Here is a 22,000-nt window from a genome sequence, read left to right as displayed (position 1 = left end):
TCTTGAAGCAAGACCTGGGGGAAATCAACAAGTCTTGAATACAACATTCTCCTATTTGAGGATATTTCCTGCAACAAGTTCCATCGTGAAACTCAATGTCATTACAACCATTAGGCCTTATGGGTTGCAGTGTTTTTTCGTCGTGTCGAATCCTTTGTCTTCTGGTCCTCTGTCATAATATGGCTGGAAATACAGCTAAAAGGGCCATATTCACTCACTCAATTAAAGCTGTCAAAGTCTAAAGCTTTTTATCCTTCTCAGGACAATTGATGCAATGATATCCAATTGTTTATCATAGATAATGCAGTGGTGGTTGACTACTGATAGAAATACATAGTGCCATTGACCCCTGAAGATTCGGGGTAGAATAGGTCTTCAACAACCCATGCTTTTGTAAGAGGCGACTGTGCTTTATTGTTGTAAGAGGCGACAAGCGGGATCGAGTGGTCAGGTTTGCTGACATGGTTAGTGTATGTCATCATATTCTGATTGTGTGGATCAACGTTTATGATATCAATCACTGGATTGGTCCAAACTTGATTATTTACAGAATATTGCAGGAAGATATTCAGCTGGAATATTGCAGGGCGTGGCTTTAAAAATAAAACAAACAAACAAGGAAAATTTGTCATAAGGTGGTACTTGGTTTGGTTTGTTTGTTGCTTTGTTGCTTTATGCCACACTCAGCAATATTCCAGCTATGTGACGGGGGTCTGTAAATAATCGAGTCTGGATCAGACAATCCAGTGATTGACTTCGTGTGCATCGATCCAGATGTAAGTGAAACAGATTGACCCAGTGGTCTGAGATGCCACAACTTGATGTGCAAACAAGGAAAATTTGTCATAAGGTGGTACTTGGTTTGGTTTGTTTGTTGCTTTGTTGCTTTATGCCACACTCAGCAATATTCCAGCTATGTGACGGGGGTCTGTAAATAATCGAGTCTGGATCAGACAATCCAGTGATTGACTTCGTGTGCATCGATCCAGATGTAAGTGAAACAGATTGACCCAGTGGTCTGAGATGCCACAACTTGATGTCCCTTAGTTACCAGAACCCACTGTCTTAAGTTTTGTTTGTTTGCAGTTTAATGCCGCACACAGCAATATTCCAGCTATATGACGGCAGTCTGTAAATAATTGAGTCTGGACCAGACAATCCAGTGATTGACATCATGAGCATCGATCCACGCAATGGGGATCGAAGCCATGCATCAACCAAGTCAGCGAGCATGACCACCTGATCCTGTTAGTCGCCTTTTACGACAAGCAAAGTCGCCTTTTACGGCAAGCATGGGTTGCTAAAGACCTATTCTACCCCGGAATCTTCAGTGGTACATAAGGTGGTACTGTTGCTGTAACAACAACCTTTGAGCGAATAGAGTTTGACACCGTACTCCATCTGTCTTGGCAATATTCGACCTGTGTCAGAGTGGCCTGTAGATCGTCAAATGAGCAATGATCCGTGACAGGGTGTGATGCCACAGTAGGGTCACCCTCACAGTGCCTGTTACAACTACCAATGGGCCTATTCTTACCCCAGGATCCCCAGAAACAAACAAAGGGATTTAACTCTCTCTACCTCCTTATTGGCTTTGTAATAATGGCATGGTGTGGTAGCCGAGTGGCAGTGCACCCACGCATGCAAATGCAGTCATGTGTAAGGGCTACAGATAATACTCTTCCAATCAATGTGTTAAACAGGATATGGATACGTATATTTATGACTTTTTCTGCAACATATGCTGATGATATCACAGTTATAACAAACAGCAGAAACATGTTACTGATAAAATATACATCGAACAATGACTTTATAATTGATACATTATGAAACAGCTTGACTGTCACGATAAGGACAGAATCAGGATGCAAATGCATTGATTTGAAAAAATCTTGGCTATTTTGCTATGAGAACAGGTTCCAAATATGCAGATCTGTCAATCAATGCTATAGCCCCATAGCATACATTGTGTTCTTGGATTGTATATACCTCCCAAAACAAACGTGTGTTTAATATTAATATGAACCACACCATCATCCTTCAACACCACCTCTGTTGTGTAGAGGTCAGAGCATCTGCCTGAAGAGTGGAAGGTTGGTGGTTCAATCCCATGGCTGCTGCATACCAAATGAAGTTAAAAGATGGTACATATTGTTACCCTGCCTGGGCATTAAGGGGCTAAAGAAAAGACTGGTCATGTTGGAGTCAGTCTACTGTGTATGAGTGGATATCCATGTTAATCTGCAGCATGGTATCACAGTGGGTTGGCACAAGCAAACCAGCAGAAGTCCAGACTTGTACAAGCTGCCACAAACACTTGTGATTGTATGTTGCTGTAAAGTATAATACCATTGAACGTTTTTTTAAATTCCATTTCACCTCACCTCCCCTCACCTCATCTTTCAACATAACAACCCTAGACCCCGTGACAAGACATGTAACAACGGTGAGGTTGGATATGTTCACCTTTTTCACAAACTCATCGTGTCATCACTATTTGGTTCATAAACACATGCTTAAGATACAGTTGGAACTGTACAATGGTTTCTGCTTTTAGTTGAGACTTATGGGATGTGCTCTATCACTCTGTGTGACACACCCATGAAGATCCGGGGTAGAATAGGTCTTCAGTAACCCATGATTGCCATAAAAGGTGACAATGCTTGTTGTAAGAGGCGACTTACTTGATCGGGTGCTCAGGTTCGCTGACTTAGTTGCTGTATGTCATCATATCCCACTTGCGTGGATCGATGCTCATGACGTCAATCACTGGATTATCTGGTCCAGACTCGAATAGTTACAGACCGCTGTCATACAGCTGGAATATTGCTGAATGCGGCGTTAAACAACAAACAAACCATACCAAACCTCTGTATGTCATCATATCCCATTTGCGTTGACTGATGCTCATGATGTCAATCACTGGTTTGTCTTATTATTTACAGACCAACGTCATATAGCTGTAATATTGCTGAATGCGACATAAAACAACAAACAAGTAAACCACAACTCTGTATGACATCATCATCCAGAGTACACAGATACTGCAACAGCTTGCATATGCACTTCAACATGTGATCTGTACGCTTATTTGTCTATGTGCATGAGGTGCCAGGCAGTACTTGATGCAAACTGAGACACATGAGATGTTGAGTTTCCATGACCGTGACCTTTATCATTTTCTGTGTAAGTGTTCATATTGGACACATAGGAACCATGTCCACGTTTGTCCACAGTGTGCAAAATATGCATAATGGCAGAAAGCTCATGTTAAATCTCCAAGAGAAAGTAAGTTTTGTACTGCCTGCATTATGTCAACACCCATCGTGTGTTCAGATGTGCAGTCAACGTGTTACTTCTGTCAACGTGGAAGGGGGCACAGGTGGTTCAGTCATCCAAGGCACCGCAATTCGCTGTGAAGAGTTGTGTCCCTTGTGCATGCCCAAAACTTATGATTGTTGGTTCGAATCCTGCCTCAACCCAATTATGTTTGTAGGTCTGTCAGTACCATTACCATGTCTGTGCGTTCCTAAATGTCATTGGTTAAAATAAGTATTCATACATTGGAAATAGTTATATATATATTAATGAACAGAAATGACACTTAATTCTGTTTGTCTGGACAATGAGATCAAGCTTAAGGACACGCTATGCAGTAGTGATCAGTCAGTTCCTGGTTAATATATAATGAATGTTTTTAGATTTTGCCAAGCCAAATAGGGCGTTTTGTCCTCACAAATTTCAAAAAGAGAACAGATACTGATCAAGAAAAGTAATCAAATGCAGTGAAACATCTGAAAGATTTCCAGTATCCAATCCCATTGAATAACATTTTTCAATCAATTAGACTGTAGTACAGACTCCCATTTATATTACACTAAGGTATCCTATACTCGTCCATGCTGTAAAGTTATGTTCTGACCATATTTTCTTGTGGCCTTTACATTGTCCCATGACAGAGTTATCTCCCTTCATTTTCCACACAATATCACTTCTGGTTTTGTGAATTGCTCAAGGTTTCTTTGTATTCTGGCATTCGTTACATTCTATGTTGTGTATGTATATAAGTTCTAAGAGATTGTGAGGTAATGGTGTGATGTAGGTGGGGCGGGTTATTCTGGCATTCATTACATTCTATGTTGTGTATGTATATACGTTCTAAGAGATTGTAAGGTAATGGTGTGATTGTGTCTCTGTGTGTGTGATATTCTCATTTGTGTCCATTGATTTCACAGCAGATATATGTATACATGTATATATACACACATCAAATTAGTGTACAGATTGTTTCATCTTGTTTTCCCAGGGATAATTCCTACAGTGAGTGAGTGAGTGAGCGAGAGCAATATTTCAACTGTATCAAGTCTTGACCAGTGGTTGCTAGCACGGGCAGTGATCAACTCCATTAGGGGATATTAATTGCCTTGCAAAAGAAAGTGTACACCCATGTTTGATGGTTGCTAAATATGAAAAAAATGGTTATTCGAGGTGATGTATTTGATACAGGTTACATAGTTGTGTATTGGACCGAAAGTTTGTTGTGTTTCACCGACTGTTTTCTGCCGAGTAACGTTTGTAATATTTTGGGTCAAATCCACAAATCCACAGGTGTTAGGGTATATAGACAGGCACACAATCTGCCAGGTCACACATCACAACGACCCAAACCTTGCAAGTCAACACTTTCAACACCATTTTTCTGACCAAATCAGGACTGTTATTTCAATAATCAGGGCTTGTAATAATAACCTCAATTTTCTCTTTATCGCATGATAACAGATTGCAAACTCTCCTATTCTCATCACGTATAGACTCGGTGTTGACACAGCGGCCAGATGGCGGACACGTTGTTTGCTCTTATGAGTATATTTTCAGGGCGCAGTCCCATCTGTCACTTATCCACTAGACCAGGTCAAATCCATCTCCTGACAATGAACTATTTTGTGCAGTTCAAGAATCTCTTCCATCCAATTTTTATTGCCAGCCAAGAGAGCTAAGCCGAAACTTTCCTGTCCGTGACTGAAATGTTACTCATTTTGCCCAAGTTGAATTTGAAAGTTAGATTAGATACCTGTCTTAAGACTTTAATGCTTTCAATTACAATCAGAATTGTTTTGGGAGTCAAGGTTTTACTAAATTAGAGATGGTGTTTAGAATGCTATCAATTACGTTGGATCGGAAGATTTGATTGATTCTTTGAGTCACTGAGTTCACTTTTTGTATTGCTTCTCTGTCCATTGCAACAATTGCCTCATCAGTTAAACCTGGAACAAGATTCAATTAGCAAGTTACATCATGAACACTAGTTGTGAATAATGAAGGCTTTGATTAAAGAAATTTAGATTCATGAATGTGTTGTTATGGATGTTTTGTGTGCCACTAAGAGGACATGGGTTAGAATTGGTCACCAGCACCCTTTAAATCGTCATTATAGATTCTGCTTCTATGAGGACATGGGTTAGAATAGGTACCCAAAACCTTTTTGTTGGTCATTCTAGATTCTTCTTCTATGAGGACATGGGTTAGAATAGGTCCCCAACACCATTTTATTGGTCATTCTAGATTCTGCTTCTATGAGGACATGGTTTAGAATAGGTCCCCAAAACCTTTTTGGTGATCATTATAGATTCTGCCACCTTGAGGATATGGTTGTCCCCATTTAGATGTTGAGGACATGGGTTGGAATAGGTCCTTATCGCCCTATTGCTGGTCATAATTCAGCCTCCATGACGACATGGGTTAGAGTAGGTCCCCATTTAGATTGGATGGTCAAGTTCTGTGACATACCTGAGTGTAGTACATTATTGAGAGTATGTCAGGGTTTAGTTGTACCCAGTGATGTGGAATGGATGCAAGAAAAATGCAACGTGTGAATGTTTGAAATTTTGAGTTCAAATCCCCAATGTGTCCTAGTTATATGTCAAGGTTTTGTAGCACTGTATCAATGCTTGTGAGTTTCACCAAACTGGTATATGTCAAAGCATTAAAGCCAAGTTGGTCGTCTGCTTGCTTGCTTGCTTGCTCGCTTGCTTGCTCGCTTGCTTGCTCGCTCGCTTGCTTGCTTGCTCTACAGTGACTTGCTCACACTACACTCACACACTCACTCACTCACTCACTCACTCACTCACTCACTCACTCACTCATTTGTCTGATCCCAGGTTTATAAGTGAAAACATTGAAATGTTGGCTTGATGCATGTTTTATTTGACATGAAAATTTGTTTCAAACAATATTGTTTTTTCAAGAACAATGTTCATGGTAGACATAAATAACATCATAGATACACAATCTAGGGTAACATGACAGAGCGTGCATTGTCAGATGTTTAACGAGTACATCAAAGTGTGATATGAACATTTGAGCATAGGTCATCAACTTTCATCACTCTAAACAGAATTGTGTAACAGGATTCTATTCAATAGTCAGAAATATCACAGCAGCCTGCAAAGTGTTATCAGGTCTATAAATAGACCATATGTCCATGGAATGAATACTGACCCACACATCCATTGTGTCCCCACGTCACAACTATTGTGACCGCCAAATCCCCATTTCAGGGTTCATGGTGACCAAGGCCATGTTCCATAACGCGATAGTATGGCTAAGGCCTTAACTCCCGCACTTATAATAGCCATAGTGCTGAGGTCGCTTTGTGGAACGGGGCCCTGGAAAAGTACTCAATTTTCACAATGATTTTGGTGTTAACTATATGACATTTGTCCTGGGTTACCTTGGTAATTTTTGTTTGAGCTCTCATTCTGAATGTTTTCAACAATTTAACTTCTTTTATACCTCTGAAGACTTGATGGACTGGAAATATATTTAGATGGTGCAGTTATACAAAAAGACCGTTTACCTATAATTTCCAAATATTTCTGGTAAACTATACATTTTAGAAATAATACCAATCAAAATGTTGTTAAAATATATATCTTTACAATTTGCACCAAACCCTCTACGGACTCCTAAGTTTGGAAATAAAATCTGTAAAACAAGTAATTAAACAAAGGGCCCGGCCCGATGTGACTTGGGACACATTCAATACCCATACCCTGGACATGGAGCATGATTTGCATGATAATAAACAACAAATATAAAAACAACAGCACTGTTTCTTGCAACCTGATATTTAACAAATGACAACACAAACGGTAACATTAACAAGGCTCAATAACAAGTCAACATAGGGCTGGTGTGTGTCCATGCTCTCCTTGAAATATGTTTATTGAATAATGAAATATAACAGGGACAGTGTTTCATAACTTAAACTGCCATTGCCTAAATTTGATCCATTCTGCCTACTTTTTAAAAAGCCAAGAACTGTTTTACAACTCGATCTTAGTTCTACAACTGTCAGAACTTGCACCAATATCTTTGTGGAATGATTCATCAGTATTTAATGATTGTTGGAGGGGGATTGGTGTCTAAATTGTTGTTTGTTGTTGATGAGTTTCTGAACCACAGATCTTTTGATCCAAGGTAGGATGCCTTGTAGACGTGACAAGAGTTGCTACCCCTGTCATTATGTTATGTCTCCACACCCACCTAGACTGACAAGGTACGGATGTCACCTGTGGGATGACTCTACACCCTGCTACACTGACAAGGTACGGATGTCATCTGTGGGATGACTCCACACCCTGCTAGACTGACAAGGTACGGATGTCATCTGTGGAATGACTCCACACCCTGCTAGACTGACAAGGTAAGGATGTCATCTGTGGAATGACTCCACACCCTGCTACACTGACAAGGTAAGGATGTCATCTGTTGAATGACTCCACACCCTGCTAGACTGACAAGGTAAGGATGTCATCTGTGGAATGACTCCACACCCTGCTAGACTGACAAGGTAAGGATGTCATCTGTTGAATGACTCCACACCCTGCTAGACTGACAAGGTAAGGATATCATCTGTGGGATGACTCCACACCCTGCTAGACTGACAAGGTAAGGATGTCATCTGTGGAATGACTCCACACCCTGCTAGACTGACAAGGTAAGGATGTCATCTGTGGGATGACTCCACACCCACCTAGACTGACAAGGTAAGGATGTCATCTGTGGGATGTCTCCACACCCTGCTAGACTGACAAGGTACGGATGTCATCTGTGGGATGACTCCACACCCTGCTAGACTGACAAGGTACGGATGTCATCTGTGGAATGACTCCACACCCTGCTAGACTGACAAGGTAAGGATGTCATCTGTGGAATGACTCCACACCCTGCTAGACTGACAAGGTAAGGATGTCACCTGTGGAATGACTCCACACCCTGCTAGACTGACAAGGTAAGGATGTCATCTGTGGAATGACTCCACACCCTGCTAGACTGACAAGGTATGGATGTCATCTGTGGAATGACTCCACACCCTGCTACACTGACAAGGTACGGATGTCATCTGTGGGATGACTCCACACCCTGCTAGACTGACAAGGTAAGGATGTCATCTGTGGAATGACTCCACACCCTGCTAGACTGACAAGGTAAGGATGTCATCTGTGGAATGACTCCACACCCTGCTACACTGACAAGGTAAGGATGTCATCTGTGGGATGACTCCACACCCTGCTAGACTGACAAGGTAAGGATGTCATCTGTGGGATGACTCCACACCCTGCAAGACTGACAAGGTAAGGATGTCATCTGTGGAATGACTCCACACCCTGCTACACTGACAAGGTACGGATGTCATCTGTGGGATGACTCCACACCCTGGTACACTGACAAGGTAAGGATCCATGTCATCTGTGGGATGTCTCCACACCCTGCTACACTGACAAGGTAAGGATGTCATCTGTGGGATGACTCCACGCTCTGCTACACTGACGAAGTAAAGGTGTTATCTGTTGAATGATTCTACAACCTGCTAGACTGACAAGGTAAGGATGTCATCTGTGGAATGACTCCACACCCTGCTAGACTGACAAGGTAAGGATGTCATCTGTGGAATGACTCCACACCCTGCTAGACTGACAAGGTATGGATGTCATCTGTGGAATGACTCCACACCCTGCTACACTGACAAGGTACGGATGTCATCTGTGGGATGACTCCACACCCTGCTAGACTGACAAGGTAAGGATGTCATCTGTGGAATGACTCCACACCCTGCTAGACTGACAAGGTAAGGATGTCATCTGTGGGATGACTCCACACCCTGCTAGACTGACAAGGTAAGGATGTCATCTGTGGAATGACTCCACACCCTGCTACACTGACAAGGTAAGGATGTCATCTGTGGGATGACTCCACACCCTGCTAGACTGACAAGGTAAGGATGTCATCTGTGGGATGACTCCACACCCTGCAAGACTGACAAGGTAAGGATGTCATCTGTGGAATGACTCCACACCCTGCTACACTGACAAGGTACGGATGTCATCTGTGGGATGACTCCACACCCTGCTAGACTGACAAGGTACGGATGTCATCTGTGGGATGACTCCACACCCTGCTAGACTGACAAGGTACGGATGTCATCTGTGGAATGACTCCACACCCTGCTAGACTGACAAGGTAAGGATGTCATCTGTGGAATGACTCCACACCCTGCTAGACTGACAAGGTAAGGATGTCACCTGTGGAATGACTCCACACCCTGCTAGACTGACAAGGTAAGGATGTCACCTGTGGAATGACTCCACACCCTGCTAGACTGACAAGGTAAGGATGTCATCTGTGGAATGACTCCACACCCTGCTAGACTGACAAGGTATGGATGTCATCTGTGGAATGACTCCACACCCTGCTACACTGACAAGGTACGGATGTCATCTGTGGGATGACTCCACACCCTGCTAGACTGACAAGGTAAGGATGTCATCTGTGGAATGACTCCACACCCTGCTAGACTGACAAGGTAAGGATGTCATCTGTGGAATGACTCCACACCCTGCTACACTGACAAGGTAAGGATGTCATCTGTGGGATGACTCCACACCCTGCTAGACTGACAAGGTAAGGATGTCATCTGTGGGATGACTCCACACCCTGCAAGACTGACAAGGTAAGGATGTCATCTGTGGAATGACTCCACACCCTGCTACACTGACAAGGTACGGATGTCATCTGTGGGATGACTCCACACCCTGGTACACTGACAAGGTAAGGATCCATGTCATCTGTGGGATGTCTCCACACCCTGCTACACTGACAAGGTAAGGATGTCATCTGTGGGATGACTCCACGCTCTGCTACACTGACGAAGTAAAGGTGTTATCTGTTGAATGATTCTACAACCTGCTAGACTGACAAGGTAAGGATGTCATCTGTGGAATGACTCCACACCCTGCTAGACTGACAAGGTAAGGATGTCATCTGTGGAATGACTCCACACCCTGCTAGACTGACAAGGTATGGATGTCATCTGTGGAATGACTCCACACCCTGCTACACTGACAAGGTACGGATGTCATCTGTGGGATGACTCCACACCCTGCTAGACTGACAAGGTAAGGATGTCATCTGTGGAATGACTCCACACCCTGCTAGACTGACAAGGTAAGGATGTCATCTGTGGGATGACTCCACACCCTGCTAGACTGACAAGGTAAGGATGTCATCTGTGGAATGACTCCACACCCTGCTACACTGACAAGGTAAGGATGTCATCTGTGGGATGACTCCACACCCTGCTAGACTGACAAGGTAAGGATGTCATCTGTGGGATGACTCCACACCCTGCAAGACTGACAAGGTAAGGATGTCATCTGTGGAATGACTCCACACCCTGCTACACTGACAAGGTACGGATGTCATCTGTGGGATGACTCCACACCCTGGTACACTGACAAGGTAAGGATCCATGTCATCTGTGGGATGTCTCCACACCCTGCTACACTGACAAGGTAAGGATGTCATCTGTGGGATGACTCCACGCTCTGCTACACTGACGAAGTAAAGGTGTTATCTGTTGAATGATTCTACAACCTGCTACAATAGCATTCAGATTGCTCTGTGGAGCCCAGGACGGAGATCTTGTTCTTCAGACTGATTTTTGTGCAGTGATTGTCGTAACTCTAACACTTTATGAAAGATTTAAGACATTTTTCATACAATAGCTGTGTGGAACATGGACAAGGGTCTTGCTCTTCAGATTGATGTTTGTACATTTACGGTTGCAGCTCCAATACTTTAAGATGTATTTCCCCAATTGTTTTTAGGATAATTTATTGGTTGGTTGTAGTCTGTTTAGAACTGAATACATTATCATTCAATGATTTACTGGTCATGGGTTTCAATCCTAGATCAGCTCCTATAATGACCCTTGGTTCATCACCACTATACCCATGTATGGCTTCACCGAAGTTGTTGACATCTGCAACCTCTCTTCAGGTTTTCTTCCCACATAAGGCTGGGATGTTGTCATGTAACTGAAATACTGCTAAAAGCAGCCTAAAACTTGACTCATTCACTAACTCAAATTTGTGGGATAGTTAGTGAGTTGGTTGGTTCAAGTGGGAGGAAATCCCGAAATGATGCAGTTCTTTGGCATGCTGGCAAACCTAGAAACATCATCAGGGTAAAGTGGGATTCAAACCCATGACCATAGGTTTCTGGCACAACTATGCATATCAAATTACAGCTCCTCAGACGACTGGGCCATCCATGCTCGATTAACCTTGTGGATTAGACAATACACTACTTCACAAACTGATTGTACATGTTTGTTAATGAATAAGATTCTTCCAACAGGGGGGGGATACAGCAATCAGCCTGTCCAATCGTCCAATTGTCCGTCCATCAGTGTGTCTGGATGTCCATCTGTCAAATGTCCGTTTTCCGTTTCCTGAGCAGAACTCCCAAACCATTAAATATTTCTATGAAACATGCTGATGGTGAACTTTTGCTTTTTAATAATTTGGGATTTTTTACATTTTTAAATTATTTTATTTTCATGACATGTTTGACTTTTACTGAAAAGGTGAACTGGTGCCTTTTGACCACTGGGGATTGTTTTAGAAACTGAACAGTATTTTTTTCTTTTCTTAACTTGTCATGTAAGCAAATAAGACAGCTTTTCACTTTGTTCAGTCAATTTGTTGAAAATAATTAATCTGTAGAGAATTTATACATGTGTTTTAGCCTGGAACTTCAGAACCATACTGGTCTGATCACAGGATAATCTGAATATCTATGGGACAGTAAAGTAAGCATTGATAGCATTGGGATATGCATGACAGGTACTAAAATTATGTTAGAAAAGAGAAAATTGTAATAGAATTACTAATCTTTTCTTTTTAGATAACCATTTGAAATAAATGCAGTGTCACAATAATTTGTATGGTGTCTTTTTTGTGGTTGCTTTATTTGCCCAAACGCAGTCAAGGCCATGTTGGACAAAGGTATCCAATGGAAATGAGGCAAAGGTATATATGGCCAAACTCTCTTTCCAGATTGCACCAGATCGTGGGATATGTCATCTCCTGATGACTCTTGTTGCAATTGATATTCCACTATGATTGCTTTTATGAACGTCGCTTCTATGCAATATATGACATTCTGTTTTTGTACCTTAGGATACAGATGTTTAATAACCATCTTAATTGATTGTATTTGTGTTGAAAAAATGGAGAAACGTCTTTGATAATCTTTTTGTAGAATTAATCATAGAAGTACTAAGGTTACAGAAAATTTGTTTTACCAAATCATTTTTGAAAAAATTCAAAGAGATGTCACCTTAGAAAATATCACAAACAGTTTTTCAAATGGATTCTAGACAGCTGCCTATTTGGCTATAAATAATTGTAATAATATGGTAAAAAGTAAGCATTGACCGGTTAAGGTCACTGAAAACATTTTAGAATGTGACATAAGTTTAAAAAAAAAGAAAATCAGTAAACTTCTCCCAAGTAGCAGAAAATCAATTTCAATCTTTAAAAGTTCAGAATTCAATTTTGGGTCTTAATTATGTCTCATTTGGAGGAAATTGGTGTCGTTTATGGAAAAGCTAATGAAATTTATCATCCTTTTTATGCTTGGTGTATGACTGGAAGGGGGAAAATAGATGCCATTGACAAGATATTTCGCACATTGATTGCCTAATGAAGAAAAGGATGTGAACAGTTTTTTTCACAGCCAGATTATGGTATCCTGAGGGACAAATTTCAATTTGACATAGAAAGTTTCCCAAGCACACTGGCCATCATTGAAAGTAGTAGTGGTTGGGTTCCTGCCACGTTCTGACATTTACAGACAAAATTGATGGTATTTGTTTGCATCCAGAATTCATAATAGCTGTCCTTAAACTGTTACTCCATGGGGAATTGGTGGAACAAGTGGTTTCCAGTATTCCACGCCTTTTATAAGGGCTGACATCAGAACAGGATCGATGTTAGGCTCTAGCTGTCACTTGGCTGATTGTGTCTCACCATGCCCACCATGGCATGGATTGTGGCTCACCGTGCCAACCATGGCATGGATTGAGGCTCACTGTGCCCACCATGGCATGGATTGTGTCTCACTGTGCCCACCATGGCATGGATTGTGGCTCACCGTGCCCACCATGGCATGCATTGTGGCTCACCGTGCCCACCATGGCATGGATTGTGGCTCACTGTGCCCACCATGGCATGGATTGTGGCTCACCGTGCCGACCATGGCATGGATTGTGGCTCACTGTGCCCACCATGGCATGGATTGTGGTTAACCATGCCCTTCATGGCATGGATTGTGGCTCACCATGTCATGGATTGTGGCTCACTGTGCCCACCATGGCATGGATTGTAGCTCATGCTTTTAGTCACTAGTTTTCCTGGTCTGTGGCATTCTTCAGTTGCTTGTATCAAAGGGTTAGGGACATTCATCAGTTGCTTGTATCAAAGGGTTAGGGACATTCATCAGTTGCTTGTATCAAAGGGTTAGGAGCATTCTTCAGTTGCTTGTATCAAAGGGTAAGGGACATTCATCAGTTGCTTGTATCAAATGGTTAGGGACATTCATCAGTTGCTTGTATCAAAGGGTTAGGGACATTCATCAGTTGCTTGTATCAAAGGGTTAGGGACATTCATCAGTTGCTTGTATCAAAGGGTTAGGGACATTCATCAGCTGCTTGTATCAAAGGGTTAGGGGCATTCTTCAGTTGCTTGTATCAAAGGGTAAGAGACATTCATCAGTTGCTTGTATCAAAGGGTTAGGGACATTCATCAGTTGCTTGTATCAAAGGGTTAGGGACATTCATCAGTTGCTTGTATCAAAGGGTTAGGGACATTCATCAGTTGCTTGTATCAAAGGGTAAGGGACATTCATCAGTTGCTTGTATCAAAGGGTAAGGGACATTCATCAGCTGCTTGTATCAAAGGGTTAGGGGCATTCATCAGTTGCTTGTATCAAAGGGTTAGGGACATTCATCAGTTGCTTGTATCAAAGGGTTAGGGACATTCATCAGCTGCTTGTATCAAAGGGTTAGGGGCATTCTTCAGTTGCTTGTATCAAAGGGTAAGGGACATTCATCAGTTGCTTGTATCAAAGGGTTAGGGACATTCATCAGTTGCTTGTATCAAAGGGACAGTAGCATTCATCAGCTTGTGTTTTGATATTGTAATGGACTGACTTTTTGACAGAAATATATTTTTTTCCATTAAATAAAATGTTTCACTCGACATGGAGGATATCCTGAAAAAATATGTGTCGTAAAGAGCGAATAATTTTCAGGTGAATTTTCAGAAGTGTATTGTGTGTTTTGAAGCAGTGATGGAAAAATTATCCTGTCTCGAAAACCAATATTCCCTCCAACCTGGTGGGTGTACTTCACTTACCTGTCACCCTGCAAGGATTTATAGGGATTCTCTGTACTGCCTAAGTGAATACGGAGTTATAGTATGTATTTTAACTAGATCCAACACAGCCACCAATGCCACACTCATGAATATGGAGTAAGCTAGCGCTTACAAATACTCAACTGATGATATCAAGTGAGCTGTAGTTTAGTTTAAGTACTCACTATCCTATTGGTTTAAATAAATGAGTGGTTGGAAGTCATCTTATTGAGATGTTATTTGCAATATGTTGCAATTGTACTCAACGGTTCAGTGTTAAGCATTTGTGAATGAAAGCGTATGTCAATCCTTTGTTATCACACAGAATAAATTGAGTCCCGTGTATATGGAATAGACTATACCCCCAAACATACTGTCTGGGGATTATCACACGTTTCTGGTTTCTTAATTAGTGAAAAATAGACGCCATGTAAGTGAAGGGACCCCAATACAACTTGTGTATCTGATACCTTACATCTTATGATTGTCAGTCAAGTCAGTTAAAGATGGCCCCTTATACATACGATATATGCAGTCTCAGTTCCAAACAGGGAACTGAGGGCAACATTGAGATCTTGACTGCATATTGGCACTATATCATGGGGCATAGTCTCCCATAAGGAATATTCACTTTCTAACTCACTTAATTTTCTGTAGGTTTTTGCCAAATGAAATCATCCCCCACCATCCACTTGGTTCCACTACAGTGATCAATGGGCTGTCTGTTGTACTGATCCCTTACCATGGTAGAGTTGTTTTCACAACTCACTGCTGAAAGCAGCTTGACTTTGTTTATGTTTTGAGGATGTTGTTTTGTTTGTTTGTTGTTTAATGGTACTTGTTGTTACCCTGTCTGGCGCTCGGCATTGAGGGGCTAAAGCAAGGACTGGTTGGCTCAGTGTCAGTATACTGTGTCTGAGTGGGGTAATCATGTTAAAGTCCCGTGAAGATTCCGGGGTAGAATAGATCTTCAGCAACCCATGCTTGCCGTAAAAGGTGACTATGCTTGTCGAAAAAGGCGACTAACGGGATCGGGTGGTCTGGCTCGCTGACTTGGTTGATGCATGTCATCGATCCCAATTGTGTGGATCGATGCTCATGATATTAATCATTGGATTGTCTGGTCCAGACTCGATTATTTACAGACCGCCGTCATATAGCTGGAATATTGCTGAGTGCGGCGTTGAACAACAAAACAACAAACAATAATCATGTTAAACTGTGGCATGGTATCTCAGTGGGCTAGCACTATTAATCGGCATCAGTCCAGACTAGTACAAGCAGCCACACACACACACACGTGCATGTACGTCGCTATATAAGTGCAATAATCTTGGATGTGACATTAAACCCAATTTCACCTTCACCTTCACCTTGTTGTTTAATGCAGCACTCAGCAATATTCCAGCTTTATGATGGCATTCTGTAAATAATCGAGTCTGGACCAGACAATCAAGTGATTGACATGAGCATCCATCTATGCAATTGGATACAATGACATGCATCAACCAAGTCAGCGAGCCTGACCAACTGATTCTGTTAGTTACCTTTTATGACAAGCATAGTCGCCTTTTATGACAGGCATGGGTTGCTGAAGACCTATTCTAACCCATATCTTCATGGGTCTGTTTTGAAGATGTATTTGTTTTGAAGATGTATTTGTTTTGAAGATGTATTTGTTTTGAAGATGTATTTGTTTTGAAGATATATTTGTTTTGAAGATGTATTTGTTTAATCATTTGCCTGATACATCCTTCCTATTGGCAAACATTTGTGGTTGTTTTTACAGCCCTTTGAAAACTATTGACTGCCACACTGGTAACGTGAGTGCAATAGTCAGGTAAGATTGTCATCATTGGTTTACAGATTCTACAATTGGAAAGACAAATTATTTCTTAAGCACCTTTTTTTTTTATTTATCCGAGTGTGAAATAACGTGTTCAGCACAAAAACAAACAATAGATGAACTGCAGGACACTAGGTAATGTAGGTTTGATGATGAGGCAACTTACACTAACACTCCACACATGGCAACATCTTCAGATAACAAAGAAATTGGTTTATGATGTCTTTCACCTACTGACCATGGCCATCTTCCACAAAGGGATCTTAGCATTACAACTACTATAAGCCTGTGTTAAATGTTTATCTTAGTGCTGCGACTACCGTAAGTCTATGTTAAAGTATGGGAGTTATGTTTATCTTAGTGCTGCGACTACCATAAGTCTATGTTAAAGTATGGGAGTTATGTTTATCTTAGTGCTGCGACAACCGTAAGTCTATGCTAAAGTATGGGAGTTATGTTCATCTTAGTACTACGACTACCGTAAGTCTGTGTTAAAGTATGGGAGTTATGTTCATCTTAGTGCTGTGACTACCATAAGTCTATGTTAAAGTATGGGAGTTATGTTTATCTTAGTGCTACGACTACCGTAAGTCTGTGTTAAAGTATGGGAGTTATGTTCATCTTAGTGCTACGACTACCATAAGTCTATGTTAAAGTATGGGAGTTATGTTCATCTTAATGCTGCGACTACCGTAAGTCTATGCTAAAGTATGGGAGTTATGTTTATCTTAGTGCTGCGACTACCGTAAGTCTGTGTTAAAGTATGGGAGTTATGTTCATCTTAGTGCTACGACTACCGTAAGTCTATGCTAAAGTATGGGAGTTATGTTTATCTTAGTGCTGCGACTACCGTAAGTCTATGTTAAAGCATGGGAGTTATGTTCATCTTAGTGTAACGACTACTGTAAGTCTATGTTAAAGTATGGGAGTTATGTTTATCTTAGTGCTGCGACTACCGTAAGTCTATGCTAAAGTATGGGAGTTATGTTTATCTTAGTGCTATGACTACCGTAAGTCTATGTTAAAGTATGGGAGTTATGTTCATCTTAGTGTAACGACTACTGTAAGTCTATGTTAAAATTTAAGAGTTATGTTCATCTTAGTGCTACGACTACCGTAAGTCTATGTTAAAGTATGGTAGTTATGTTGATCTTAGTGCTACGACTACCGTAAGTCTATGTTAAAATATGGGAGTTATGTTTGTCTTAGCACAAAGATCACTTTGTGGAATGGTACCCAGGATTTTTCCAAACATATGTACCCCAAGAAATAAAAGTTATTAGTCTGACATATGCTGTAGTTTCGAAAATTTGGGCCACAGAGATGGCGAGTGAGTGAAGTGTGTTTTGGATAGATGGATGAGAGGGCGACATCTTTATGTAGTTGCTGTAATAGTTATCTTTAAATTATATTATGTAATCTATGGATGGACATCTTCTGATTGTTACCGACCTCTGGATATACTATTCTTCAAAGATTTTCAGGCCACAGCTAAGTGTCGCTATTTTTTGTAATGCAAAGTTGCGTCCCCTTGCTGTTCCAGAATCCACTTGTCTTTGAAGAGATGATCGAATACCTGTGTCACTTTGGGCTTTCGTCCCACATTAAGCTGACACGCCGCAATTCAACTGAAATTAGATTGAAATGCTGCTCAATGTGGCTCTACTCACTCAGTAGTGAGAATATTCCTACCCTTATATGTGATCCCCATGTAGGTTTGACACACATAGGGACATAGAGAAGCAATGGGTATCACAGAAAGGTCCAGCAAGTTCATGTACTATCCTTGCTCACCTTTTCACAAACACCTGGTATCATCACTTTTTGATAGCGATTCATAAACACATGTTCATGATACAGCTAGAATCGTACGATGAAGTCTGCTTTTTTCAGAGGTATCTTTTGTCTCTGGAAAGGGTTTTGACACTTTTGTTTATGATTGTAGAAATGGTTTCGTCGCATTTGTTTCCTGGTTTGACAGAACTTGTTTTTACCAATATTCACTTCTCAATATTCATATTACACTGGGATTTTTTGTATTTTAAAATAATTAAATTTAAGATTAAGATAGAGTTATGGAATCTCATCAAAAACATCTTTAAAAACAACTTTTTTTCCCTTTGGTATCTTGGACCATCTGCCTAGTCATACTAATGATACTTCCATGTCACAAGATCGTAATCCGTTTGTTCGAGTGTTATACAACGTACTGCGATACTGAAGCGTCCTCTGCCCCTTCTTGCATCCAAAGATATGTAGAAACACCATACGGAACTTTTTACCAAACACACAGTACATGATGAAGTTTGTTGCGGAGTTGATTTCCACCATGAAGGTACACATGACATAGAATTTGTTGTAGTGCATGTTGCTAACGAGTTGTCCTCTCTCCGTGGAGGCCATGAGAATGTTGTCAATGATTGAGGGAAACTGGCAGACGAGGAACAAAACGATGACGGCCACCAACATGATGGTTAGGTTATGTTCCCGAGCAGCAGAATTGGACATTTGCTGTCGCTGCTGATGAGAATGTCTGAGCGCTCGTATCAAGGCAGAGTTGAGAATCATGAGGATGGAGAATGGAATCAGAAACATGAAAATTAATTGGAAGTATATCAAATAGACTTGCCGGAAAACAGTATCACTGCCAAATTCTGTTTCCTTGGCAATAGCTTGTGTTCTGTTTTTCTCATCCACCCATTTTGTGTCGACTCTGTAATGGAAGTACCTAGGTATGTTGTAGAGTATAGACCACAGGAAGATGAGTAGCATCGCTTTCTTTGCCCGTGATTTAGTGCATGTGTTAGCTGCATGCAGTGGGTGACATACAGCAATGTAGCGCTCAATGGTAAAGGCAACACAGGTATATATGGAAGCCATTTGAGCAGCCAGCGACACAGGGTATACAATTGGCATGGCATAACTGTAGTTGAAATGGTAACTCTCCAAGATGCTAGGTTCCATGCTCTCATACAAAGCTGGCAGGCCGAAGAACACCACCATGGCGACCAGAATGACATTGTCGTAGATTGCCAGAGTCACAAGGTAATACGCTGTGGAGGAACGCATTTTTCGGTGTCGGAGAACTATGATTGATAATGTGTTGGCAAGCAGTCCAAACACAGCCAGGGTGTTACCAATGATGCCAAGCATGCAGAATTTAAATGTGTTGAGTTCCATCCGGAACTCTTTGCTTAGTCCATATGTCCTGTTGTCGGCATTGCTGGGCACGATGGTGGTCAGGTTCAGTATGACGAACTGGAACGTCTTGTTGAAGTCCTCCATTGTGATAACCTGGAATATAAAAGGTTAAATCATTACTTAAACATTCCCCCAAGTATATGATTGACCTATTTCACCTGCTTGCAGGTGATCACAAGGGGGAAAATACGATTAGTGGTATGTTTGTTCCTTAATTGAGTTATCTCCCCTACTGTTGAAAGATATGACCTCTGCGCATGTGCAAATCTCCTGATTTCATTATTTCCCAATCCAATTATACGTACAGTTGGCAGAATTTGGGAAAGATATTGTAAGCCCAGACCAATTTAATTGCTCGTTTTACACATCTGCCTGTTTAGCCAAAAACCTTTCCCAAAAAGACAATCTGTTAAGGGAGTGATCGAGTTAAGATTTAACGTCACATCAGCAATATTTCAGCCATATTGTGATGTAAAGGGAAATATGCATACCTTGTAACCTATGATATAAAACTTACATTGACCTTTTGATTATGTTTCATCTCTCCAGGTCGCTCCTCCCAAGATTAAAAACACAGGCGGGTGTTTATGAGCCAAGAGAGAATTGTTATGAATACAAGTCAGAAAATCTTTAAGTAATTGTTTTTAAAATAAATATTTGTTTATTCATTGTTCCCGAATGCTTCATGTTTCTATTGGAGTTAGAATCAGTGAAACATGAAATGAAATTGGTCTGGAGATGGTCTGGAAATGGAGATGGTTATATAACTAGAACACTGTTCAAAGTGGTGTTAAAGCCAACTCATTCACTTGATTGTGAAATACATAATACTTTGTTGATTAAACTTTTGATGTCAGAATCACAGATTTATGAGATATGCAGGGACATAAAATGAGGTATAGCATTAATTGCTTGACAAGAATTATTGTAAAATGCATTTCTTATTCACTGTATGGTCATTAAAACAATTTGTTTTTTAGACACAAGGTTATGTGAGTTTGAAACCTGATTTGCCCTGATTATATTTCAAGGTTTGTCGTACCCGTGCTCATGGTTGTTTTCAAAGAGTTAAACTGCCAAGCCCTGCATCACTTTTCCAATGTAAAAATGGAACATGTGGAAATTGTTTATTGCTGTGTTTAATAAAACTGATTTTTATCAACAATAGAAGTAGGTTGGTGAAATATTATAAAGAGGGTTTGTGACACGAAATATACAATATATATATTCCCCTATACAATTTCTTCAGTTATTGAGTATACCTTGATATAAACATATTTATTTCCGTAAAGTGGAGGGATTGGCAAACAAGCAAATTTTGCTTATCTGAGTGCCTCTCCCAAACATGTTACACATACAAATTACAATGTATTGAAAGTGACATAAGAGTGAGTGAGTGAGTTGGGTTTAACGTCTGAGACCTGCATCACTTCGGGCTTTCCTCCCACATTAAGCTGACACACTGTGATATTACTGGAATACTGTTAAAAGCGGCGTCAAACCCAACTCACTCACTCACTCACTCATATATATACCTCTCATAACTTGGTTTTAGTCACTCCTGCTTGATAATGGTGTAAGAATGTAAATCGAAACGTCGCTACATGCAATAAACCAGAAGTTGTTTTACCCCCTGTGAGAGGGAGTTCTGAACTGTTGATGAACTTATTGTGCCATTTAATGTTCACAAACTGTTCATCAATTGTTCTTGAATTGGAAATTTCACAGGGGGCAGAAATAGTCGATATACTGCGCATTTGTATCTCAGTGGGCTAGCACCATAACACCAGCATTATTCTGGTCCAGTAGAAGCAACACATACACACATGTACATCCCATTGTAAATAAAATAATTTTGAATACAATGTTAACTAGGGCTGCAACGAATACGCTATGAGGCAAATATGATTCGTAGCACAAATATAGGGTAACGAATACAAATATTTATTCACGAATACAATAACAAGTCAGCAGTTGATGTATTATTTGTTATATTCAGTGACAAAATACAACATAAATTATTTGATATGGTTAGTTAATTATTAATATATCATACATTTATATACTGCACTTATCCAGGAACTAGTATCTGCTCAATTACGACAATGACCAGTGACCACAGTGTTGTCTTTAAAGAAATCTGTGCGTGTAATATGTTCTTGTGGATATTTTTAGGTACAGGGTATGT

The 22,000-nt window shown here is 40.8% G+C and overlaps 2 protein-coding genes across 2 annotated transcripts in view; one reads left to right on the top strand and one right to left on the bottom strand.

The window, feature by feature from the left end:
- LOC139454061 (leucine-rich repeat and coiled-coil domain-containing protein 1-like) overlaps positions 1–22,000 on the top strand; it is a 543,549-nt gene that overhangs the window by 188,252 nt on the left and 333,297 nt on the right. The window lies entirely within an intron of this gene.
- LOC139454062 (FMRFamide receptor-like) overlaps positions 16,619–22,000 on the bottom strand; it is a 51,592-nt gene continuing 46,210 nt past the window's right edge. The window contains exon 2 of the mRNA XM_071235555.1: positions 16,619–19,905. Coding sequence (XP_071091656.1) covers positions 18,757–19,896 — 1,140 coding nt within the window. The 5' untranslated portion in view covers positions 19,897–19,905 and the 3' untranslated portion in view covers positions 16,619–18,756. The remainder of the gene's footprint in view (positions 19,906–22,000) is intronic.

The sequence above is a fragment of the Haliotis cracherodii genome, unplaced genomic scaffold (assembly GCF_022045235.1).
Source record: "Haliotis cracherodii isolate W230 unplaced genomic scaffold, xgHalCrac1.p SCAF_10, whole genome shotgun sequence".
NCBI lineage: Eukaryota > Metazoa > Mollusca > Gastropoda > Lepetellida > Haliotidae > Haliotis > Haliotis cracherodii.
Note: the sequence above shows the minus strand (reverse complement) of the source record. Positions and strands in the feature narration are given on the sequence as shown.